The following is a 24,847-nucleotide window of genomic DNA, read 5'->3' as shown; positions in this document are numbered from 1 at the left end:
ATAGTCTATATACTCCGTGACAAAAAAGAAAATGATGAAATACCAACACATCATATGGTTCACATACTTAAGATCACTTGCGGCATGGGGTACTCTTTCTAAAGTCGATGTTGCAACCGTGCAAGATTTATCCTCCACTTCAGAAACACATCAATACTTCTATCCTCCTCTCTCTAATGCGTGTTGATATCATTGAATCATCAACATTGCTAATTCTTCTATTCGATGATTTCGATCAACCACCTTTAAAAAATCCAACTGAAAAAATATTTGAGAGGCAGCTTTTTGAAAGTCAAAATCATAAGCACATAACAGGAGACATTTTCTATTGTGTGATCTCATTAGCCTTGACTAGTGAAAAACTTCATCAAAGGATAACTAAATCGGAATTTGGTGAGCCATGTCAATCCTAGTATGACATTTCATAAAATAAAAAATAAAACATAACTATCAAAATGGATCCTTTGCTTTAGAAAGAAATGAAGCTTCAAGTACTATTTGCTTTAGCTCAATGACGAGGAACCACTGCCCTCTTGTAAGTATACCATCTAGCAACCATAAGATAGAACCCCAAATTCAACACACTCAACACACCTAAAAGCCAGAAGAAGTAGTCAAGGCGCCCATAATTCAAGTTATCTGGTATCCAACCAGCTTTGCCATTTCTTGTGCTCACGTTAGTCACAATGTTCACAAGAAATGTGCTCAAATAGTTCCCTAACGCAGTCGTTATCAGCGCGAGAGCAGAACACAAGCTCTTCATGGCATCAGGAGCTTGCTCGTAGAAGAACTCCAGTTGCCCAATAAATGTGAAAACCTCAGCACACCCAATAATGAAGTACTGTGGCACTTGCCAAAAGACTGACATGGGAATGGGCTTCAGGTCATAGTAATTGTGCTTTTTCACCTCATTGAGTCTCACAAGCTCCAAAGTCCCAGCAGCCAACATTGCAAAGACTGAGATCTCAAACCCAATTCCTATTCTTTGAAGTTGGGTGAACCCGTTTTTGTGGCCTGTGAATTTCCTAACAAATGGGACAATGACACCGTCGTAGACTGGAACCCAGAAGATGACGCTGATGGTGTCAAAGAGGGAGAGCGAGGCGGAGGGGATTTCAAAGGAGGAGTTGCCTAGGTGAAGGTCCATTGTGTTTCCTTGGAGCACAAACAAGGTTCCCATTTGGCTGTATACCGCTGAGAATATAATGCCAGTGGCCCATATCGGTAGTAGCCTTATGAGGGACTTGAGCTCCTCAACTTGGGTCACTGTGCAGAGTCTCCATTCCATCACTGAGCCTTTGATTCTGTCTGATTGAGTCTCAACTGCTGCCTTGTCCAAGAAACTAAAAACATAAAGAAAAAATCATTATGAGTCCACAAGTGCAGTTTGCAAAAGGCAAATTCCTTATAGAGTCTTCAAAATGCAGCATGCAAAGCAAAATTCACAGGCAGTGCGCGCCATGGTAGCAGTATATGATGTTTCTTAGTGTAAAATGTCATTATTCAAATATAATTAGTGTATCATAAAAGTTTAAGCTCTTAAGAAATGAATCAACAATGTATATCAAACTAACACTTACGAACCAGACTAATAATATTTTTTCTAGAGGGTTAATGTTGGAGAGGAAAGATTACACATTGGAAAAGTGATAAATAAAATATAACTTATAAGTGGGTGGATCTCACCCAATTGCACCGAGGCCTTTTGTGATTAAAACCCAACACCTATCGGGTGGTTAAGTTGGGACAATATCTGTATAATAGTGGGCCACAAGCCACGCTTGTCGCTGTTTAACAGTTAATGATCCAAATTGAACGCATTATTAATATTATATTCAAATTTTGTATGAGATGTAAAAACTGCAAAGAGGCACATGTAGGTTAGTTGCCAAGGCCACCCTAGCCTAGATGCTATATACAATTTGTATCATGCAAATTAACATCAACGCCTTAGGTGAAATACCTCTGTGGAATCAAAGTTACGATATTTTCGAAAACCATTGGATTGATCTTAAAGCTTAAAGTTCAAGAAATTGCACGTGTTAACTATTAAGCAGACACTTAAATGTGCTAATTTTGAGCTAAAGAGAATCCAGAGTTATCTATCAAAAGCCACAAAGGACTCAAGGATGCTTTTGTCCTTGTTACTAGCTCACAAATTCACCTTAGTTGTTCTGTGTGATCAAGCTTGCGGCTTCCTTTAACCGCAGATTCCTCGTCTGCAGTCTCAAACAATAGAGACTTATCCCTAGGCACTTGTTCTTTATATTTCCTGAAGGATGCGACAACCACCTGGCAAATGCGAGTCAGGGGACTCCCACCAGGCCTCAGGTTACGATACAAGCGAGTACCAGAAAAGAAACTCACAACAGCAAGCGCCATAGCCACAGCAGGAATTCCAAATCCCCAACCCCATCCAACATTTGTTTGCATCCAAACAAGCACAGAGGAAGCCACAAGTGCACCAATATTGATTGAGAAATAGAACCAATTGAAGAAAGAGCCCTTGTTCTTCTTCTCAGCCTCATCAGTGTCATCAAATTGGTCTGCCCCAAATGATGAGACACAAGGTTTTATGCCTCCAGTTCCAAGGGCTATGAGGTACAGTCCAGTAAAGAACACTCCTGCTTGGATCTGTGTTGGATTGCACACATTGTTTTTGTCACATAGTGGTTTTAGTCCTTCAACTGATGCTGATAATGTCAATAGTGTCATTCCCTGCAACAAATAAATGGTTTTTCACGTCATATTTTACGATTTGAAATGTATTCAGTGGATTGTTTAATGTGTGCCTAGGTTTACAGTTTGGCAACATAACATGTTAGTATCTAGTTAGAGACGCATTTTCTTAGTTTGATGAACGTACAAATTAACTTACAAAAACATAGATGATAGAGAAGGCAGCGATTGTGTAATATCTTCCAAGGTATGCATCAGCTAGAAATGCTCCAAGTAATGGTGTCACATAGCATGTGCCTGACCAATTTGTGACATTATTAACAGCCTCAACATTCCTCTGGTTCATTTGGAACTTGAGGTAATTAACAAGATTGGTGTTAATACCATAGTAAGCCAATCTTTCACAGCATTCATTTCCTGACAATAGCCAAGGAATGTAAGTACTAAGCATCTGTTGTTCATCATATTTCAATGCCATAAATTCATTTACTTACCTAGAATGTAAGGACAAGCTTTCCATGTTCCTGTTTTGTTCTTCATGGCAGGCTGGTTACAATAATCCGTTGTTCCATCTTTCGTATAGACATCGTCTTCTGCCATTTCTGTGAGAGACAAGCTCATCTTCCAGTTCAAAAAAAAAAAACTTGGTGTACAATCGGCTTCTATATCACAATGTTTATTTAAATCTGGGTTCACTGTGAATGATATCTCATATATGGTAACCATCATGTGCACAAATCTGTGCATGGCACGCGATTCGAATGGATCAAACCTTAACTGCATTGCTAAATGTAGGTATAGTTGTGTCATTTTCGATTGGTAGGATCAGAAATTGGGCTGCTAAATGTCAATTTAAGATGCACCAATCTGCTGCAGGTTACATCAATGCATGCTAACCACATTTGAGACTTGAAGTTTAGCCTTTGCTTTCATGGCACGCCTTCTTAGGAAGAGGGACTTACTTGTTGCTATCTGTAGTAGTGGTAGTACTATTGGGCGTCAGTTGTAACTCGTATGCACTCGGTCAGAACTCAGAATTCAGAATAATGAGCATGTTCTGGGCCAATAGATAAACGTACATGCAATAGAGCTAGGCCCAATATGCTGGTGTTGAACTTGATTCTACTTTTATCTGGCCCATAGATGTTGGTAAGTTGTGTTTGGGTGGCCCAAGAAGATGAATTCAATCTTGGTTGTCCTGGTTATTAAATATTTTTAACAATTAGAACTACAATTTCCGGTTATTACGTATCTTAGTTTGAAAATTAGTCTATGCACTGACGGTACAAGTGACCCAACCCTTATAAAATAATCTCAACCCTTGATATTTATTATCAACTTTATTTTTAATAAATAAAAAGTGTATTTAATGCAATCTAACCATTCATTTGTGTTAGTTATCATCATATGTTGTCTATGACCTTTACAATTCAAGTACAAGTCACAAGAAACAGTTTCAATGGTATTTTTTTTTTCCTTCCACTAATAACAGGGTCCTTGACCCATAATGTGGAGCCTCTCTCTTATCGGAAATGGGAGTAGTAGTGTCATATGTGCCGGAGAAACTTTTTTTTGTTTGTCCTGGCCGGCGTCAGCCTATTTGATGTATTTTATCTTTTTTCACTGTTTAGGAACAACAACTGAGCTTCTAGAATGTGGAGTGCAGGTGGGTTCCTTCACTCACCCGGTCACCCCCATATATATTATATGGATCGGGGACTATTGTCATATATTTATTTACTATTACTTTGTAGTGCCACAAATGATCACGAAACATATAGCTTCCTAACTTTAGAACTTTCCATGAAAACAGAACTTCTCTGTTCTTTTTATTAAATGTGAAAGTTTAACTTCAACATTTTCAGATGGAATTGTGCTTTCGGATTCAATGAAAGGATAGATACTAATTCTCTTCTTACCTATTCTTTCTATTTTTGGTTGGCTCACTAATCTATGAGACTAGAAGGCAATTGATACAATTATGGTTATATGTTTAATTTTCTTATATATATATATATATATTAATGGCATGGTTTTTGAAATTTTATTCATGTTACTCAACCTACTTCCTTTCTTGTCTAGGACTAGGAAATACGACTCGTTACCTAGCATATCTGTATTTAAAATCATGCGACTAAATGTGGGGGTGCCAATGCTATATATTACCCGTTTAAGATACAATGAAGTCATATTTTATACAAGGAAGTACGTGAACACTTTGAAGGCTTGATCTCACTGCATACCTCCCATGAAGCCATGGTCATGACAAAGCTGCGTACAACAGTAACAATATTAAAAGGTCATAACTCAAAAGACAAAGAGAAGGGGAAGGGATTTTCTTAATGTTAATAAGTGGAAACTAGAATTATAGAGTTGGTTCAGTTGGCAATGGCAGACTTGAGATGTAAACTCATACAAATTCGATCCCCGCTACGAACAATCTCTCATTTGGTGGGCAATCTAGAAAATGTCATGTATAATTTCATACCAATGGGCTGGGCTGGGACACTGGCCAATTTCGTAAGTCCTATTGGGTTGAGGTCGTAGATTTGCCCTGACCCTAGTAGTGTAGGGAAGCACCCCTCTTACCTAAACTTTTCTTATCCAAAAAAAAAAAGGGGAGGGATTTTCTTAATGTTAATAAGTGGAAACTAGAATTATGTATATGACTAATATAATTTAGACTAGGTAATCTTGTGTACGTTTCATCAAGCAGCTGAAGCCAAGCTTTCCAGCAATAAACTAGCAATAATGCATGATAAAGATTATCTAGCTTCCAGCGAAGTTGACCATTATTATTGGCTCATGAAATACGCATGTGCTTGTGAAATACGCATGTGCTTGTGATTGATATATATATATATAGTTATAGACTGATAGGGATTGTTAAGAGTGGAGAAAAATAGAACAAAAAAATTATGAAGTGAAAAATATAGGAGGAGAATTAGATGGATGAGCTGGGGAAAGTTGATGAGGACTATCAGTGATGAGAAAGGACTTACCCACTGTGGGTTTATTTAATTAGTCTTGGCTTTCAAACAAACTTGGCATTCAAACAAACTATGATGACCATGCTGTTGGGAGCTTCTATCTGATTTGTGACCTGAAAGCCATTTCCCAACCTTTCAACTATTTTGTTGTCTAAGCATCCTACTTGGACTCATACACGTACTAATTTTCCAACTCTACGGACCAACTACAAACTACACACCTGTACCAACTCATCATATTCATCGTATGTATGATGTATCTGGCTTTTTCGATCAATAATCTTATTATATACATGTTAATGAGGGTTAGTAGGAATGACAAGACACTTGCTTAAGTGAACCCCCACCTAAATTCGAGTCCCAACATTCACAAGTCTCTTAATGGTAGGTTGTTGAGTATTGAGGTTCTGCATGACCCATGTAATGGTGGTGAAAATGTCAGCCTTTAAATATTCCAGGTCATTACGAGGCCTAACTATCAGATGCCTGCGGGCTTTCAAGATGGAAAACCTTGGGTCAGTGGATCTTGACTACTCTTACATGGTAATCGACGTTGAATCCAGATGTTAGTTGGCTTCCAGCGAGCCACAGGTGATTTATTATTTTTTTGGGCTGGTGGACTGCCTTCCCTCTGGTCCAAAAAAAAAAAAATCTTACTATGTATATAGGATTCCAAACTGTTAGAGTTAATTAAGTAAACTTTTAAGGGAAGTTACCTTGCGTACACTAACTTTACATATAATTATATATAGGTGCACACTCGTTTTCTGCAAGAACTCAGAAGCGTCCACATATCGACATCACTAGGAAAATGAACACGTTCTATTCATATCATAAACACTGTAAACTCCTAAACATAAGAATTGATGTTTCTCTTTCCTTTGAAAATCGGTGGGTGTTTTTTCAATTCAAATAAACTTTTATCGAGAAGCTAATCTCACCCCATATTCAGTAAATTTGAATTGAAAGATCAATATATACTCCAAAAGACCAAAACATGATCGATCATGAGTGCGTTCGAGAAAGTCCGATGATTAAGATGAACATGACGTAGTACCTTTTTGAACTTTTGAACTTTTTTTGCTTTTTACTTTTCGCGCTCTTTGTGGTTTGAGGATCATATCTGCACAATTGTACTTCTCCTGTGTTAACGAATGTCTTTAGTGAAAGGTGATGTTAACTGTACAGGAGAGATAAATTTAAATAGTATAGATATTTCAAAATTATGTACACATATCTAACTATCTTCTTAATTTGGTTAAACCCCGTAACAAAGTTTAACCTAGCTAGCCAGTTTTCTGTTTATTTCTTTATAGTTTATACTTTGGATGGTTAATGATTAGTACGTAAATGCAGTATCATCCAAAAAAAAATTTAAAACTAGTGAATTTAAACATTTAGTGGAAGCATCCTTTGCCCTAGCAGCTGTTGTCCAAAAGCTCTGAGAGAAAGATTTTAAGCTGCATTAGTTAATTAAATTTATAATTAACTTGCGAACATAATTAATTAATTGATTCTCTCAACTCCCAAACAAACAAACTAAGAAAATCCATCCAAATAACCCAAATTGAAAAAAAAAATATTGACACCTGATAAGAGAGAATTTAATGACGGAGCTAATTTTATGTAAATTGTTGTTTACCAAAAATATACAGCTATAGTGGTTAATTAAGAACTTTATGTAATATGTAAGAAATCAAGGGAAAACACATTGGTTAGGCTTAAGAAATCTTGTTTTTAAAGAATGCCATTGTGCCCACCTAACCTAAGAAAAACGACTTGGCAGCAATGCCTCTCGTCACCCTATATAAGCAATTGCGCTGGCCAGTCACCATGAATATATAGCAACAACGCAAACAAAACGAAGACCTGAATATTTTATCTGTAGTACTACTACTCGTACTACTGCACAGAGAAGCAGGACGATTAGAATTCCTCTATTAAAATGGCATTGTGGATTCGAGTGCTTCTACTTCTCTTGGCTTGCCTTCTTCCAGCTTTGGTTGAGAGCAGTGTTCGACACTACAAGTTTAATGTAAGTACTCCTCTTTTTTCTTTTTTTTTTCAAATAGTTAATATCAAAGGTTTTCATGACATCTAGCTAGAGATGGGTGGTCTTGACTTAATGAAGAACTCGTTTTGATTGAATGTTCGAGTACTTTTGCATGACTAAAATGACAATGACAAATGTTTAATTGCACATTATGATCATATATATAGATCAATAACTTTTTTTATGTATTCTAAAAAAAAAAATCAGTATTCTTCGGTGCAGTGATATTTATTATTTGGAAACACTCGTAGAAAAAGTGTAGAACGTCAACTTTCGTTCCATGACTGCGAATAACATTCTCATCAATTCATGGCATGAATGTTTGCCATAGATTTCAGATGAAACCACAGTATCTATAATCACAGACATGGATTTCTTAAACTAAAAGCTAGCTAAGAGGGCATGGTGTGCCTAATTATTGCAAAGCTGAAAATATATATGGTTTTTGTTTTGTTAATTGAAAAATAGTGGAGTAAAACTTAAAAGTGCATGGAAGGTAGACCCTCAAAACCTAAAAGGCACACCTTCGATCATTTTCTACCAAATGACAGTATTTCTTACTCTACTTTGTAATGTGGAGTACCATTGACTTTTCCATCTTTTGTTACCGTGCGCAGGTGGTGCTGAAAAACACTACCAGACTATGCTCCACCAAGCCAATTGTAACCATCAACGGTCGTTTCCCAGGGCCAACTCTCTATGCCAGGGAAGACGACACCGTTCTTGTCAGAGTCACCAACCATGTCAAGTACAATGTTTCCATTCACTGGTGAGAACTCATAGCATTTATCCCTCTAAAATCACTTTTAATTGAAGCTTCTAGTTAATTTCCGACTTACCTTTTTTCCGGCAGGCATGGTATCCGGCAACTCCGGACCGGTTGGGCAGATGGACCAGCATACATCACACAGTGCCCTATTCCTCAAGGCCAAAGCTATGTATACAACTTCACCATCACAGGCCAAAGAGGCACACTTCTTTGGCATGCGCATATTCTCTGGCTTAGGGCCACAGTCCATGGTGCTCTTGTCATTTTGCCCAAGCGTGGTGTGCCGTATCCTTTCCCGACACCCCACAAGGAAGTTCCTGTTGTATTAGGTAAAGATTCTTCTTTACTATTTCCGATCTCAATTTATACTTTTTTTGAGAGATCGTTGGCTATCGAAAACAATAGCCATTCCAAAAACGTATTTCCGACAGATTTTTTTTTTTTGTTGGAAATAAACTATTTCAGACCGAAAGTAACTTCCTTTAGAAAAAATTAATCGGAAAAGACCATTCCTTTTGTACTGTCCATTCCAAACAGTGGCATATTAATTCCAAGTTATGCTTGGCTAAATTTAGTACAAAAATGTGTGCAAATTTCAGGTGAATGGTGGAAATCAGATACTGAAGCAGTGATTAATGAAGCTCTCAAAGGCGGTGTAGCACCTAACGTGTCAGATGCTCACACTATTAACGGTCATCCAGGCTTTGTCGCTCCAAATTGTACCACACAGGGTAATCAGATTTTGCTTAATATAACATTCATTTAAAACAAAAACACCAATAATCTGACATGTTATGTTACAAAACGTACTGATAGCTAATATATGCTATGAAATGCAGGCGGCTTCAAGTTGTCTGTGGAAAGTGGCAAGACTTACTTGCTCCGCATCATCAATGCTGCGCTCAATGAAGAGCTCTTCTTCAAAATTGCCGGACACAGTTTGACGGTGGTGGAAGTCGATGCCACCTATGTAAAACCCTTCAAAATTGACACCATAGTGATTGCCCCTGGACAAACCACCAATGCCCTTATCACCGCAAACCAAAACTCCGGCAAGTACTTGGTCGCCGCCTCTCCCTTCTTGGACACTCCTGCTGTTGCCGTAGACAACCTGACTGCCACGGCCACTCTGCACTACTCAGGCACACTTTCTAACTCGCCCACAACTCTCACTAGCCCCCCTCCTCGAAACGCTACCCAAGTCGCCAACAGTTTTACCAACTCTCTCAGAAGCCTTAATACAAAGACCTTTCCTGCAAAAGTCCCCTTAAAAATTGACCACAGCCTTTACTTCACAGTTGGGCTAGGCGTTAACCCATGTCCTAGTTGCAAAGCCGGTAATGGAAGCCGTGTGGTGGCCAGTGTTAACAACGTCACATTTGTTATGCCAACCACAGCTCTGCTTCAAGCACATTTTTTCAACACTAGTGGGGTTTTCACCTCTGATTTTCCTGCTAACCCACCAAATGCTTTCAATTTTTCTGGAGGTCTGCCAGCAAATTCAAGTTTGGCGACTACAAATGGGACAAAGGTCTATAGGTTGGCTTATAACTCGACTGTTCAACTTGTTATGCAAGACACTGGGATTATAGCCCCTGAGAACCACCCAGTACATTTGCATGGCTTCAATTTCTTTGTGGTTGGCAAGGGACTTGGAAATTACAACCCCAAGACGGATCCTAAGAACTTTAATCTTGTTGATCCTGTTGAAAGGAACACAATTGGTGTTCCATCTGGTGGTTGGGTAGCCATCCGATTTCTCGCAGATAATCCAGGTAATTAAGCTTGTATCACCTTTTAGCAAAAATTATTAAATGCGTTATATATCCGCAATTTATATTATTTTATGTGATGAGACACATCTTAGTGCATTGTCTGAGAGAAATTTTAGACATAACGGCCTCAAACAAAATTCCTTACACATTTTGAAACAATTTTTAGTTGCTTATTACTTTTACTCTTAATTTCGTACATTTATGTACTTATATCATTTTTCAGGTGTCTGGTTCATGCATTGCCATTTAGAAGTGCACACAACATGGGGGCTTAAGATGGCATTTTTGGTGGACAATGGCAAAGGACCAAATCAGTCACTTCTACCTCCTCCAAAGGATCTTCCAACTTGTTAAGTCTCTAGCCAAAAGAACATTAGTGTTGCAATTAAGTAGAGAGAGCTAACCAAAAAGAAAGTGTGCGGACTCAAACCCTCAAAGGAACATATGATCGAGAAGAAAAACAAAAGAGAGGATGAATAAACAAATGCTGATATATATATATATATATATATATTTTATGAATTCAAATTGTTGCTTGAGTAAATGAAAAAATTTTGCTCAAGAAACTTTGAATAAATTTTTGGTTTTTGGGAATTTTCAAAAAGTTACAATTTTTTTTCAATAATTATATGTATTGGTCTTGGCTGTACAGTGTACAAGCCTTGTTCATAATATTGTAAAGTTGTGATCGATGGATCTTTAATTTCTTTGCCTAAGCTCACTTGCGATCCTTGTTCCTAAACTTGGATGCTCGATCATGAGCAAGTGAAAGTCTTGTCAGTTTGTATTCGGGGTTTCATTTACCAGTACCCCTAAAACTTGAAATACAGTCTGCCTTCTTCTGTAATTTGAAATGATCCAAATAAAACTTTGGGTTTACCTCTGTGATGAAGATTGAAGCATTTAGAAATATGATTATATTTGCAAAGATGAGATCTATCCCCAAGTATAATGTAGTTACAGATTTGGGCTAATCTAAGGGTTAGATTCGGTTTCAACTAAGGCCCAAAACGTCGGTTATCGAGAAGAAACCAGCGCTACTGACAAACTTTTGCCACCCCTTGGCTTTATATGCAATTACGCAAATACCCACATCGACTTTGGGTCGCCAATCAGCGAATCACAGGCTGTCGATTTCATGTCCCACGCTTTGTTTTGGTTGGGCATCTCTCTCTCTCTCTCTCCGAACACCATACCCACCAATCACAACTCAACAACTTTGACCTCTCGTTTTCACTCTCTTCCCTCTACTTGTTCCTGTTCCATAGATCCCTGTCCCTCAACTCAATCACTACAAAGAGAAAGAGCTACCTCTGCTATTCACTGCTTTCACGCTCTTCCTTCACCCCCTAATCAAACAAATCCCGCTTCTTCAGCTTTGCAACGCCACTTTTCTTTAGCTAGTTTCCTGTATTGGGTCTGGTTTTGTTTTCTTGGGTTTGCATAAACTTTCAGTTTTCTGTTAAAAAACATCTTATTACTTCCCCTGAAACTTGATCTGTTTTTTTTTTTTTTTTGTGATCTTTGTGCCTTTGAATCTGATATGGGGTTTTAGGGTTTGTCCTTGATAATCCAAGATCTAATCTTTTCAAATTGCTTATCGAACTTCCCCCTTGTTTTGGAAAGTTTGCCCCTTTTTTAGATTCTCAACTTATGCTTGTTTCAAAAGCACACTGAGATTCCCTTTCAAATGCTACTCTTTCTTGATTAAGAAACTTCCACTTCTCTGCATTTCCTATCTGGGTTTTCTCTCTCTTTGAGCTATATATCAAAGAGAGAGAACAAAGTTACTCCATTACTTTCCTTTCCTATGCGTTTCAACCGAACACTTCTATAAGAACCAACATGTATAGGGGAATTGAAGTTCTATCTCCAGCCTCCTATCTCCAAACCTCAAATTGGTTGTTTCAAGAAAGCAAAGGTGCCGAGTGGACCGCAGAAGAGAACAAGCGATTCGAAAATGCTCTTGCTCTGTATGATAAGGACACCCCCGATCGATGGCACAAGGTGGCTTCTTGGATCCCTGGAAAGACCGTAGGCGATGTGATCAAGCAGTACAAGGAGTTGGAAGAAGATGTCAGTGATATTGAGGCTGGTCTTATCCCAATTCCTGGGTATTCTAGTAATAATTCTTTCACATTGGAGTGGGCTGACGATCAAGGCTTCGATGGATTGAAGCAATATTATAGTACTGTTGGTGGCAAGAGAGGCTCGTCGACTCGGCCGTCTGAGCAAGAAAGAAAGAAAGGTGTACCATGGACTGAAGAAGAGCACAGGTACTTGCCTGAATATATACCTTTCTAGCTTTGAATATCAGGTCTGTTTGTCTTGGTCATTTTTTTGAATGTTTGAAAGGAAAGTACTTTATACTAATTAAAGCTCGGAGCTCGATTTTTCTTAGAGCTGAACTCGTGTCAAACTTCTTTTCTAACTTGTTCATATCTATAGCTTAGAGTATAATCATGTCGAACAAACCAAAATGGTACTGAGAGCTTAGTGATGCTCGCATAGTTTTTGGGTGTAAAAGTCTTGTTAGATAGCAAATTAGGTATAATTAGTTCTTGCAATTTAATATACAGATGAACAGTCAGATGCACAGTACTATATTGTTTAGAAATGGATTATTTACTATGAAGCCTTTCCTAGTGGAATAGTGGATCATTCTGCAGCTTTTAATGTAGTGTGTTATATGACAAACTGTACTGCAGGCAATTTCTGATGGGACTTAAAAAGTATGGTAAAGGTGACTGGAGAAATATCTCTAGAAATTTTGTGACCTCTCGGACACCTACTCAAGTAGCCAGTCATGCTCAAAAGTATTATATCAGGCAACTTACAGGAGGCAAAGACAAGAGAAGGTCTAGCATCCATGACATCACAACCGTTAACCTGTCAGATACCAAATCTGGATCACAAGAGAGTAATCAGAGTAATACTAAAAGTCCTCCGTCTCAAGATCATGATTCTGCAGTTGCGGTTCAGTCACAGCAACATGCAAAGGTGAGTAATAAGCAGCAATTTGACTGGAAAGTGTCGAAGGAGGGACCGCAAATGGTCTTCAATTCAATGAATGGGAATGCAATCATTGGACCTTTCTTTGGGATTTCTTCACATGTTCCTAAGATTGAGGAGCAAGATTTCTTCATTGGCAGTACTTTTCATGGATCTCAGTTTGATCATCACAATGTGCGTTTTGAGATGCAATATCAGTGAAGCTATATCGCCTATATATCCATAGATTGGAGGTTGGAGTGCTAGAGGTATCACATTGCCAGGCTTAATTGAGTGAGATCTCGGATTGTTTGATGACTTTGATCTATCTACGCAGCTACCTTGTGCATGGCTTAATGCAATCAAGTTGATCTTATGGACTTTGATTGAGCAAGTCCCTAGTTTTTAGACTCTACAGAGAGAGCGCACTTAATTAGTTCATCTTGTGATTTGAGATAATTCAAATTCTGAAGTATTATCTAAAATAGGGAGGTTGTTTATATAAAACTTGAGCTTTTATCACTTGTGATGTTCTGGTTGTATGCTTAATATGTGTTTCAGATGGGGTTTTTGAGAATAGTCAGAACTGAGATGGTAATTTCAGATTGAGTTTTGCATGGATGTGTTTGCGAATATTTCTGTAGTTCCCTGTTCAAAGCAATTTTGAAGGTAGACAAAAATTAAAGACAACTCTCCATGCAGCTTCTGGAATCTCCGACTTTAATATTTTCAATGTACAGTGAAGCTTCAGTGCAGAATAAATAGTACTGTACCATTCAAATAAATAAAAAAACAAATGCAGTACAGAACCAGGAAAAATAAGGTTTATATAAGCATCTGACTGAACATAATTGGATTACAGTTTTGACAATCAAATCTTGACTCAAAGCTACGACCAAGGACACTAAAAATCATTCATCTCATCATCTCATGCCTCATTCTTAGTTCTTGCTCTTTTTCCTCTTTGTTCTTTTTCATGAGGATTACTCTACTTTTTGTATTCTCATGTTTAACATTTTTATATATTCAGGGCGGAAGAAGATCCTCTAGCTATTAGCTAACATGTATAATCTTGGTTTTACCAAAAAAGAAAGAAAGTATAATCTTGGATTATTAACAGTAATTACTGATTACTTTTTTCAATAAAACTAATTAAAGAGCTTAGAGCCGTACAACCTCACCACCCCAAAGTAAGAGGAAAGCCAAAATTGTCAGCGGAATCAGAGACTTGGATTTGCTTGACTATACTTATTGTATTGACCAAAGGAATAATCATGGATTAATGATTCTTAAGTACTGTATACCGACTTCCAAAAGGCTATTATGGTGTTCGATCCATTAACCCCAATATATCTACTAAAGATGTACTCTTTGGAATTTTGTGGGATATCTAGCTATTATTAGGTATATGGTTTTATTATATATGCTAAACCATAAGTAATCACTTGTTTTTTGGTCAATAACTAATCACTCTTTTATGTATGGTCAGTAACTAATCACTCTTTTATGTATATTTTAATTTTCTTTGAAGCTCAAAATGGGCGTTGGGTTCTTTGAAGGAACATTGACGCACTTTCATGACAAAAAGCATCATGTTGCCACGGTGAAATGCACTGCGGATGGAATGATCCGATTGCAACCCTGTAAGACTAGCCAACTACATATACATATCTCACCTCACAAATTTTTTAATATATATTGAAAACCAAATTTTATATTAAGGATTTTAAACGCTACACACTAAACATATAGTATATCGAATTTCTCTTACTTTTATTTAGCAATTGAAAATAGTAAAATTGAAACACAAAATGAGCAACAAAAATACTAGCTGTGACATTTCAATGGAAAAGCTCTAACGACATTAATAGATCAAAACTATATCAAAGAAAACAGTTTGGGATGTCAGCCAAGTATTGAGACATGAAATTGATGGTATAACCAACCATACATGATCCAACATATAAACTAAGGAATGTAATAATTCCTACACAGACTTTTATTTTTTAAAGAAAATAAACCATATATTAATAACCAAACATGTTACATATCATCGGATCCAACGAGAGGGACAAACATGAGCTAAAAACGCTCAACCCCAACCCAATTTAACCTATAACCAGACCTATGTATAACGATACAACCTCGCCGCCAACATTTAGATGAACTGTTTCCACCCGTTCAGACACCGCGTCTCAAAACAACCAGACCACGTGTAAGGATGATTCACCATCACGCTGATAATCAGAAAGCACCAACAAACGCCCAGAAACACCAAAACAACCAAGACACCAAACAAAGACAATGACACTACCTAGAAACACTCAAACCCTCGCTCACAAGAGGAGGGACTTATTTAAACAGTACAACAAAAAACCAAATAAAGAAAAACTAAGCAAATTGAAAGCAAAAGACCACCAGAGAGACCCAAAAACAAAAGCTCAAAAAGGTCACCAAAGAGATCACTCAGGCCCATCTTCTTGGTTTGGACCAGTCCACCACTCCTTCCAGACCGGTCATGCACCACAGTACTGCCACGTTCCAGCCAACCACATCGCCGCTTCGCCACGATCTGCACCATCTCCGCGATCCAAACCTCCGAGCCACGCTGGCGCAACCTGCATCACCACGGAAACGTCATCCCCAAGCCAGGCCTCTCAATCCCCATCGCCGTTGAGCAAGACCCATGGCGCCGTCGATCGAAGAAGCCATCTGCGGGGATCAGACGATCAGTAAATCAACCTATGCCGCACGGCCATCGCCCTCGCCAACATCCTAGCCAAACCATCTAACGAACCGGAGAGAATCCCATAGACGAAATCCTTGGGCAGTAGATCTCCCGTCCGACAGCAACCCCAAGACGACAGTGAGGCCGAACATCCGGGCGCCGCCGGACGAGAACAATAATTGCAAGCGGAGAGACCGGCCTAGGATTTCTCAGAGAGAGAGAGAGAAAAAACGTCAGGTGCTTTCTTTTTATAGTCGGGGGACTTAATTCCTACACAGACTTGAGGGAAGTGTTTCACCAAAATTAACCGAAAGGCTAATATCAATCACTGGTGTCAAAATATGTCTTATTGACAAGTGTATAAAAAACAAAAAGTCAAAAACTAAATAATAAAATTTCTAATAAAAAATCAATAAAATTTAATTTCAATCGGATACTTTCATTTAATGCATAAAAAATGGAGATCACATGCACGCACAAATTTAAAATTTAAGTCTGAGCTTGACAAACATCTTATTATTGAAGTAGAGACTCGCCACCAAACTTTGAGCATGAGTAAGAATCTAAGATCAGAAAACTAACTCTTTTTTGTTTTTTCCGAAATCATGATTCTCTACACGTATCATCATCTAATTGGAGGTAAAGTTCACCAGGAGCATTTTTAGCTGTTAAAAATGGAGAGGGGGTTATGCAGAACCCTACCCCGGCCTATTGCCATCTTCCATGCTGGCTTGTTTGTTAAGTTATTTGCTGTTTGAGAATCTTGCTGGCACTAACATGATTATTGTTGCTTTTGGCAACCTTCATGGCTTCATTCATGAAAAGCCTAGTGCCCACCATATTGCTTGCACACATTATTTTGGTCCTACTACCCACTGAACAAACTCGGAGGCAACATGAGCAATATAATTGTAAAGCATCGCATCAAGATCAAATTGATCAATTAAATGACAAAACTGCCCACTTTTTTTTTTTTTTTTTCCTTTAAAAAAGAGAAGAGGCAACTTTCCTGCCAATTGCCTAGGAAAGCACTCTCGCCACTTTATTCTAATTTTGATTTGTTAACTTTAATGTTGATTTATGACCACATAGCTATTAGCTAGTCTTTTCACAACCCATATTACTTTTTGGCTTTCTTGTGTTCCTTCAATGTCTCGTTATAAAAATGTTCTGATCCTTTTCTCTAGTGCTATTCAAACTTTCAATTGCCCATGCCTTGTCCTGTCCTATGCAAATTAGATTTGGTTGACCACGGTATCCACACGCTGGCCACACGGATTCCCATCAGTAAAATATCCGAGTATGAGCTTGAAGTTGAATATGATTCGAGCTATAAATTTAGTTGCATATATGTTCTTCAAAATTTATAAACTAGATACACATTTACATTTTATATAGAGTTTACTTACAAATCATGATATCTTAAACAAACAGAAATATTATAGTTTTCTATAAGCTTCTGGACAGTGAAGTGATGAATAATTGAAATTAATTCAGATCACATCGTATGCATTTAATAGAAATGTATGTGACGAGCTATAATTTGAAATATTTTATAGTTTCAAGAAAAATATTTCTTGACACAAATCACTTGATTTCATCTCATACATGTGATTCACTAGTGAGTAGTGACTATCTCTATTTATTATTTAGGGTTCATCGTTGAGATATGTATTAACTAATGAGAAAATAAGTATTAACTTGTATTTACCTATGGGTTTACGCTGACAATAAGCTATAGCCAGTGAAAATTTTTGTTGTTAACTAAGACCCAGTTTGGGATTGTTGCGCTGCGAGAAGAAACACTTCTGATGTTGCTGCGAGAAGAAACACTTCTGATATTGCTGCGAGAAGAAGCAGCTGATGTGTTTGGTAAATTGTTTTTAAAAGTGTTGTGTGAACCAAAAGCAATTTCTGAGTGTTTGGTAAATTGTAAGTAAAAAGTACTTTGGTTTGGTATAATTACCAAAATGGGCATAGATGATAAAAGATGCTACTAAACTACATAACTTTGTTTTATGATTATGTAACTATACCAAATTAAATAATTTCTCATGTATTGTCCTTGTACACTAGTTTAAATTATCAATTCATCACTTTTATCTCAATATGTATATTAATTCTACAAATTATATAAGCAATTTTAGTTTTTTGTAATTTGTTTGCTTATATATTGCTTGGATCAAATAAAATATTACATTAAACCCTTAAATATTATACAAATGAGTTGAGAATATTACACAAAACATGCCCCCACCATGGTATACGGGAAACATTACACAAAATGTATTAAAGTCAATACAACTTTGCAACTAAATGCTAAGTAGATGCATTCATTAGACTTTGTGCAATTGTATTTCTTAACATCTCCATTTCTTGTCTTCCCGGACCATCTTCTTCATATGCATTGTCTTCCATCTTTTCCTCTCACCGACACAGGAAATGAGACAAAGCCTTGGTGCAAGAATCATCAACGACTCTCCGTCTGTTTTTTTTTTTTTTTCATTACTCCTAGAGTCCTATCACCAAATAGAAATCCAGGTGCACAACATATACGATGTATTTGGATACTTTTCAACAGTTCTTAGGACCCCACTAGCACGCACCTGTAAAACTGAGGAGTGCTGAAACCTACACTACTTCAGTTCGTCTCTACTTTCTACTGTACATGGATGTATAAACAACACTCAATTCTTAAAAAGAGGAAGAAAAGTTCCAAGTTACTGAGGGAGACGATTCTCCTGCACAGGTGTCGAACAAGCCATTATGGAACTGTGCCGGTGAGACATTTTGAAACATTGATGGCACCATATTATGCAACTGCGGAGGCACCACATTATGTAGCTGCATCAGCATAGGCGGCCTTGTCTCAGAACAAACTTGCTGCCACAAGGAAGGAACAAGCACTATGTCAAAAACTCCTAGATACAGTTTATCAAAGCAGGGGAGAAACCTAAACCAAAAGAACCTGTGAACATCCTCACTTCTTTCTAACTTATACTAGCTGTATTTTTTATCCATGATTAAAATTATGTTTGCCACTAATCAAATCCAGTATGTCATAATGATTTCTTTTTTTTGGGCAAAATGAAGTATCTTTCTACAAAAGTTTACAACATCAAAATCAAAGCAGAAAAGAAAGAAAAATTCCACTAATCAAACAGAATTAAGATGGGAGGCAGCATGACATACCATTTGGGGAAACTGGTCTTGTGTTCCAACTCTCATACCTTCCGGCTGAGGTACCTGTATGCAAATGAAGCAGAATTTATCTGTCACATTAATGCATCTAAAATATTTTCGAAAGGAAAAAGATACAAGTAGACCTTAGAAGCCACCATTTTATACCTTTCCTTTCCCATGCCTTGCCACCACTTTCCCAGTCCCAACTCTCCTAGGAGTCTTGCTAGCAGTACTCACTTTCAGACCAAAAATCTTGTCATCAGATGTCATACCACACTGACTCACTTCAATACCACAAATACCATCTATTGCCGAGTCATTAGGTTTTGCATTGCTTTCAACAGAAGTGTTCAAACTCGTGCATTGCTTTAAAGCTTCTTTTATGGCACATAATGCTACATCATAACTCTCCTGAGAAAGTGACCCTTCTTCACCCAATATTATGGCTCGTCGACATAAATCATTGTAACGACGGACCTTAGATTGTACCTCATCCAATTTTTTGCCAATGGCATGCCTGCTCATAGCAGTATTTGTCCACCGCTGCAATACATATTTGGCAGGTATGGTGAAAACACCAGACATTTGGAAAAAAAAATTCCCATGTAGCATCATAGAGGCCCAGAAACGAAATCAAACTATGAAAATGTGGAGGGACTGGAATTGAATTGAAAGAGTGAATCTTACTTACCCTGTCTCTGCCTGCGGAAATTTAGTACCCAGAATACTACAAATCGACCAAATATAGAAACAGGGCCGCAGCTCTTGTTTCGATCTGTGACTACTTGTTCTGCAGGGGACGTATATAGAGAAAAATAAGAACTTTAGAGGAGAGAATAAGAAGCGCAACGAATCGAAGCAGTTTCATCAACATACTATAAATTTGGGGAGAGATGGAGAAGGAGGACTTACAGTGAGTTTGATTCTCTAAATCAATTCATCAGTTTCTGAATCAATTTGCTGTTGAGATCGATCTCTCGAGAGTTGGTACGCTTTGAAGAGCTTGGAGCACAGATCGATCTCTCGAAAGTTGGTACGCTTTGAAGATATTGGAGCACAGATCGATCTTTGAAGATGTTGGAGAACATATCGATCTTTGAAGATGTTGGAGCACAGATCGATCTTGGAAGATATGTTGACGACAGCCCAGAGAGAGAGAGAGAGAGGCGGTGACAGAGCGATCTTGGAGCACAGAACGATCTCTCGAGAGTTGGTACGCTTTGAAGATGTTGGAGCACAGATCGATCTCTCCTATGTGCTGACGGCAACCCTGCGTCCCAGCGTGTTAAGAGAGAAAGAGAGAAAACTCTATTGGCAATATAATTGTTACAAAAGGATGAGGACATTATTCGTCATTTCATAAATTTCATTAAATAAACACTGTTCACTCCGTGTTTTCCCCATAATCAGAATCCAAAAGCTACTCCGAAGGTGCTTCTCACTTTTAGCTTCCATGAGAATCAATTTAGCCCAAAAGCAGCTTCTATAAAATTTACCAAACACTATATATTATGCCCAAAAGCAGAATCTATCTCAAAAGCAGGTCTAAAATCTATCCCAAACTGGGCCTAAAAGTTAAAGAGAGCTAGAACTGAAATTAGGTCACACAATTTTTTAACTACTACTTCCAGCTGCATTGAAAAGGAAAGAAAGCTCTGTGAATCAGCGATTGAGCAGTTCGTAAGTTAAAGAGAGCTAGAACTAAAATTCGGTCACACAGTTTTTTAACTACTACCGCTAGCTGCATTGAAAAGGAAAGAAAGCTCAGTGATTGAGTAGTTCGTGGAGTTCTTAGTTTAAACTTGAAGGTGCCATCAGAGTGGTTGGTCCACAGATGTTTGAGAATATATAATCCCTTAAAATGTTGATATCACCCGTTTAGGACAGTAAAGAATTAAAAGTAGGAAGAAAGTGGAAGGGATTTCATATATCTTTATGACCAATGAACGGAATGAATATAGCTTTCACAGTTTGCATCAAAACAAAGGAAACCTGTTTTTATATGCGTAGCAATCAGCAAAAGATCGATATAATAATAATAATACAACTTAAAACAGTGGCTTGTTGCATTAAGCTTTTCTATTGGGAATAAAGTGGTTGTTGGGAAATAGCAATACAGAAAGCCACAAACCAAAAGTGATTATATGAGCTGGTAACTGGTTGAGCTGCGTAGGCGTATATATTGTTAGGGTCACTACGGGAAATTAGAGCTTTTACGACGTGAAATTTACGGTGTGCAAAAATGTAAGTCGTAAATAAGAGTTTTTTACGGCGTTATTTTTGTGCACATCGTGAATGAGAAAAATTTTCTCATTTAACTATGCATTTTAGCCGTTCATCGTGAATATTTGATTCTTTTGCTGCGTGCTCTTGCTGCACGCAGTCATTGTTTTCTCTTCGAGGCCGCGAAAAATTGAGTTAAAACTTAAAAACTCCCCCCGTGATTTTTGTTCTCAGAGGTCTCTCCCTGCGAAAAGAGAGTCGGTCTCTCCCATCTCTCTCACTCTAAGACAAATCCAATTTCAGGTTCGCAATCTCTTTTCAATTAGGTTTCAAATTTTCAAATTCTAGTCCTATTTCGTCTCTTTAACTCTTCAATTTTGTTTTTTGATTCTAGATTGTAGTACCCCAGAAATTTGTTATTATTTTCCGAGGATTTTTCAGAATTTAATTAGTGGTTATTAGACGATTTCGTGGCTCGTGGATGGAGCGAAAGCGTTTCGGACGAATTGTTATTCGAAAATTGTGGATTTAGGAGGGTGTTCAAGGTTGACTTTTGATATGTTGAGATTTTCCAAAAACTTCCTTAACGAAAGTCGTAGAGCTCGTCGATACGAGTTCGTGGACATGCGGAACGCTGAAATCGGAGTTCGTATAAATAAGTTATGGCTGTCGGAAAAAGTTTCCATTTTGGTATATATGAGATTTTTCCGGAAAAATATCAGAAAAATCAGAAGTTTCCAAATCGGGAAACTTTTTCTCTCTCTTCAGTCCGAGCCTAGTTTCGCCTCTCCACTTCGCCGACCGATTTCTTGGCGATCCGGCCACCATTGGACACGATTCCAAGTGGGCTTTTTTCGCCTCAACCTCCTCTACACGTCTGTGGTAACCATCGAGTGTGGGATGAGCTGTGGTGGGCGCTGCAAGGCCGAGAAGAAGCCACGTTGGGGACAAAATCGCCTTCGTCGGAACTGAAGATTCGGGCCACCTTTGCAGGTGATTCTTGAGGGCTTTTGGAGCTCTGATGACGTAGATGCTTTTCACAAGGTGGCTTGCATCGATTCAACTCGTGGAGGTCGAATTTTGGGATTGAAATTCTAGGATTTCAATTGGGCAGATTTAGTCTAAGGTACTTGATGAAGTATTCTTGGACGGTTATTTTGTGGTTGGCTGCTTTATTCTATATTGAAGACGCAACGGGAATTTCGAGGTGACTAAATCTCACGATATTCGTTATGAGCATAATTACCATATGGTCTTGGAGTTAGCAGGTTAACTATGACTATAGTTGGTATTAGTGGCATTCCTGAGTGGATGATTATATATATATATATATATATTATATGTATATATATTTATGTGAAATATATATATGTATTGGTGGTTTCGTTGTGATGTGAACAATATTTGGAATGAGTTCATTATTGCTCGAGAATGGTGAAATTGTGTGTTGAGTTGTGATTGTAGAATATCATGTGTTGAGATACCATGGGTCTAATATGACCGTCTTAATTGAGATTTAAGATATGGTAAAGCTTGTGTAAGAATATCTGTGTGATGAATCGATGACATCAATGTGATGAATCTTTATGATGATGGTCATGTAAAGATTATGTAGGAATATCTGTGTGATGAATCGATGACATCAGTGTGATGAATTTTTGTGATGATTGTCATGTAAAGCTTGTGTAGGAATATCTGTGTGATGAATCGATGACATCAGTGTGATGAATCTTTGTGATGATGGTCATGTAAAGCTTATGTAGGAATATCTGTGTGATGAATCGATGACATCAGTGTGATAAATCTTTGTGATGATTGTCATGTAAAGCTTGTGTAGGAATATCTGTGTGATAAATCGATGCAGTCTGTGTGATGATCACTATCTGTGTGATGACTGACAAAATCTGTGTGATGACCGCTATATGTGTGATGACTGGCAAAATCTGTGTGATGATCGCTATATGTGTGATGATTAGTAGGATGATGACTATCTGTGTGATGACCGGTGAAATATGTGTAATGATCAATGTGATGACTGCTCGGTAGCGGAGTTGCATTGTTATTAAGTTAACAAAGGTCGAGACAATTGCTATGATGGTCGGAACTACCTACGGATGTCAGAGTGTGGGGTTATGATGATTGCTATGACTTGAATTACTTGTCTTAATGTGACCTCCTGAACTAAAACTGTACACAGGGGTTACTATGAATTGTTTTGCTTGTTTTGAATTGTGATTGCTTTGTTTTCTTCTTGAATTCATTGATTGATGGTTTGATTGATTTTAAAAGCTATAGTGGTGACGATTGTGCTCTGTGTGAGGATAGGAAGGTGATTCATTGTTTTCACCTTTGATGTCATGTTGATGACAGAGACTTCCGGTGGGAAGGAAATGAGTGTGATCTTTGTGACTCGCCGTTGTGCGTCAAAGGATTTCCAAACATTACTTGAGGAGATTTTGTTTGACTGGAATTTGTGTAATTGGATGCTAGGTTGAGAATCTGAGCATGTGGTTTTAGTCACGAGTTGACCTACGTAAGCATGTTATGGAAGATTATGAAACATATGGTTGTAGTTGTGAGTTATGTGCTTATCGTTGTTTAGATTTAGGTGACTTAAGAATGTGTTTTCTGCTTTGTGATATTGAGTTTACTTATACGGACTTGCAAAAGCTTACTGGATTTGTTGTGTGGCAACCCGGTGCACCATTCAAACGGTGTAGGGGTTAATCCTGCAGGTCAGGATAATCGTGGCTGATGCTGAGGTAGCCCCATTTGCAACTTTACGGTAGGAAGCCATTTTTGTGACTTTACCGTTATTAAGACTTCTGCTTGTAGTGAGCTCTGAGGAGCATTTACATTTTATTTTGTTGTTGACAATTCAATTCGTAAGATTGTGTAATATATAACTCTGTGGAGCAAGTGTATATTAACTTTGAGGGTTCAGGGCATCAGTGTGTACTTGATTTAAAGAGAAAAAAATTTCAGGTATTTTGTATTGATGGTTGAACGATCACGCATGTATAATTATGAGATTATATATCGATTTTTATTTGTGTTAAAAATCAGGGGAGTGACACAGATTTTCGAGATTCTCGCGTGGAAATGGAGGCACAGATCGACATCGTAAGGTCTTCCGCGAAAGCATCCAAGGCATAATGCCAATGACGGCTCGGTTATTGAAGAAGGAACTCCTCACTATATCCCAAGCTTGAGGTGATAGGAGGCTAGGGTTTGTGCTTATTGAATTTGCGCTTATTTGTTCTTTTGGATTGGGATTGATTGCAATTATGTTTGAATTTAGTACATTACACCGGGACGGGACACAGTTCGATTTGAGCGGCAATAGGGGGACAACGTTCAGTTCAGTCGGACAAGGTGAGGGAATTTTTGGCCTTTCACTTGTATTCTAATCGATGACTTGATTGATTCAAATGCAAAATTGTGTGTAGTTAAGAA

At 38.0% G+C, this 24,847-nt stretch overlaps 4 protein-coding genes across 4 annotated transcripts; 2 read left to right on the top strand and 2 right to left on the bottom strand.

Moving 5' to 3' along the window:
• Window positions 1-437: 437 nt before the first annotated feature.
• On the bottom strand, window positions 438-3,284 carry LOC112193380 (protein NRT1/ PTR FAMILY 8.1). The gene is made up of 4 exons (XM_024333514.2): window positions 3,174-3,284; window positions 2,879-3,096; window positions 2,165-2,718; window positions 438-1,343 (listed from the first exon to the last, which is right to left on the bottom strand). The coding sequence occupies exons 1-4, from the start codon at window positions 3,277-3,279 to the stop codon at window positions 509-511; spliced, it is 1,713 nt and encodes a 570-aa protein (XP_024189282.1). The 5' UTR covers window positions 3,280-3,284; the 3' UTR covers window positions 438-508.
• Window positions 3,285-7,504: 4,220 nt separating this feature from the next.
• On the top strand, window positions 7,505-11,154 carry LOC112193921 (laccase-4). The gene is made up of 6 exons (XM_024334184.2): window positions 7,505-7,704; window positions 8,340-8,491; window positions 8,576-8,820; window positions 9,091-9,222; window positions 9,331-10,266; window positions 10,490-11,154. The coding sequence occupies exons 1-6, from the start codon at window positions 7,615-7,617 to the stop codon at window positions 10,618-10,620; spliced, it is 1,686 nt and encodes a 561-aa protein (XP_024189952.1). The 5' UTR covers window positions 7,505-7,614; the 3' UTR covers window positions 10,621-11,154.
• Window positions 11,155-11,474: 320 nt separating this feature from the next.
• On the top strand, window positions 11,475-13,819 carry LOC112194854 (transcription factor DIVARICATA). Its single transcript, XM_024335093.2, has 2 exons — window positions 11,475-12,542; window positions 12,975-13,819. Exons 1-2 carry the CDS (start codon window positions 12,112-12,114, stop codon window positions 13,477-13,479), a joined length of 936 nt encoding a protein of 311 aa, XP_024190861.1. The 5' UTR covers window positions 11,475-12,111; the 3' UTR covers window positions 13,480-13,819.
• A 4,346-nt stretch (window positions 13,820-18,165) lies between these two features.
• On the bottom strand, window positions 18,166-19,709 carry LOC112194106 (protein FAR1-RELATED SEQUENCE 4). Its single transcript, XM_024334363.2, has 3 exons — window positions 19,334-19,709; window positions 19,178-19,231; window positions 18,166-18,868 (listed from the first exon to the last, which is right to left on the bottom strand). The coding sequence occupies exons 1-3, from the start codon at window positions 19,691-19,693 to the stop codon at window positions 18,680-18,682; spliced, it is 603 nt and encodes a 200-aa protein (XP_024190131.2). The 5' UTR covers window positions 19,694-19,709; the 3' UTR covers window positions 18,166-18,679.
• Window positions 19,710-24,847: the final 5,138 nt, after the last annotated feature.

Source organism: Rosa chinensis, chromosome 3, assembly GCF_002994745.2.
Source record: "Rosa chinensis cultivar Old Blush chromosome 3, RchiOBHm-V2, whole genome shotgun sequence".
In the NCBI taxonomy this organism is placed as follows: domain Eukaryota; kingdom Viridiplantae; phylum Streptophyta; class Magnoliopsida; order Rosales; family Rosaceae; genus Rosa; species Rosa chinensis.
Note: the sequence above shows the minus strand (reverse complement) of the source record. Positions and strands in the feature narration are given on the sequence as shown.

Bases quoted from the DNA above. Each gene is read 5' to 3' on its own strand.
- LOC112193380 (XM_024333514.2), bottom strand. From the start codon at position 3,279: ATGGCAGAAGACGATGTCTATACGAAAGATGGAACAACGGATTATTGT. The intron at 2,719-2,878 runs GTAAGTTAATTT...TATTTGTTGCAG, and splicing joins TCTCTATCATCTATGTTTTT to GGAATGACACTATTGACATT. The intron at 1,344-2,164 runs GTGAATTTGTGA...TTATGTTTTTAG, and splicing joins GATCACACAGAACAACTAAG to TTTCTTGGACAAGGCAGCAG.
- LOC112193921 (XM_024334184.2), top strand. From the start codon at position 7,615: ATGGCATTGTGGATTCGAGTGCTTCTACTTCTCTTGGCTTGCCTTCTT. The intron at 8,492-8,575 runs GTGAGAACTCAT...TTTTTCCGGCAG, and splicing joins TACAATGTTTCCATTCACTG to GCATGGTATCCGGCAACTCC. The intron at 9,223-9,330 runs GTAATCAGATTT...TATGAAATGCAG, and splicing joins TCCAAATTGTACCACACAGG to GCGGCTTCAAGTTGTCTGTG.
- LOC112194854 (XM_024335093.2), top strand. From the start codon at position 12,112: ATGTATAGGGGAATTGAAGTTCTATCTCCAGCCTCCTATCTCCAAACC. The intron at 12,543-12,974 runs GTACTTGCCTGA...ACTGTACTGCAG, and splicing joins TGGACTGAAGAAGAGCACAG to GCAATTTCTGATGGGACTTA.
- LOC112194106 (XM_024334363.2), bottom strand. From the start codon at position 19,693: ATGAGCAGGCATGCCATTGGCAAAAAATTGGATGAGGTACAATCTAAG. The intron at 19,232-19,333 runs GTATAAAATGGT...ATTTGCATACAG, and splicing joins CAAGGCATGGGAAAGGAAAG to GTACCTCAGCCGGAAGGTAT. The intron at 18,869-19,177 runs GTATGTCATGCT...TCCTTGTGGCAG, and splicing joins AAGACCAGTTTCCCCAAATG to CAAGTTTGTTCTGAGACAAG.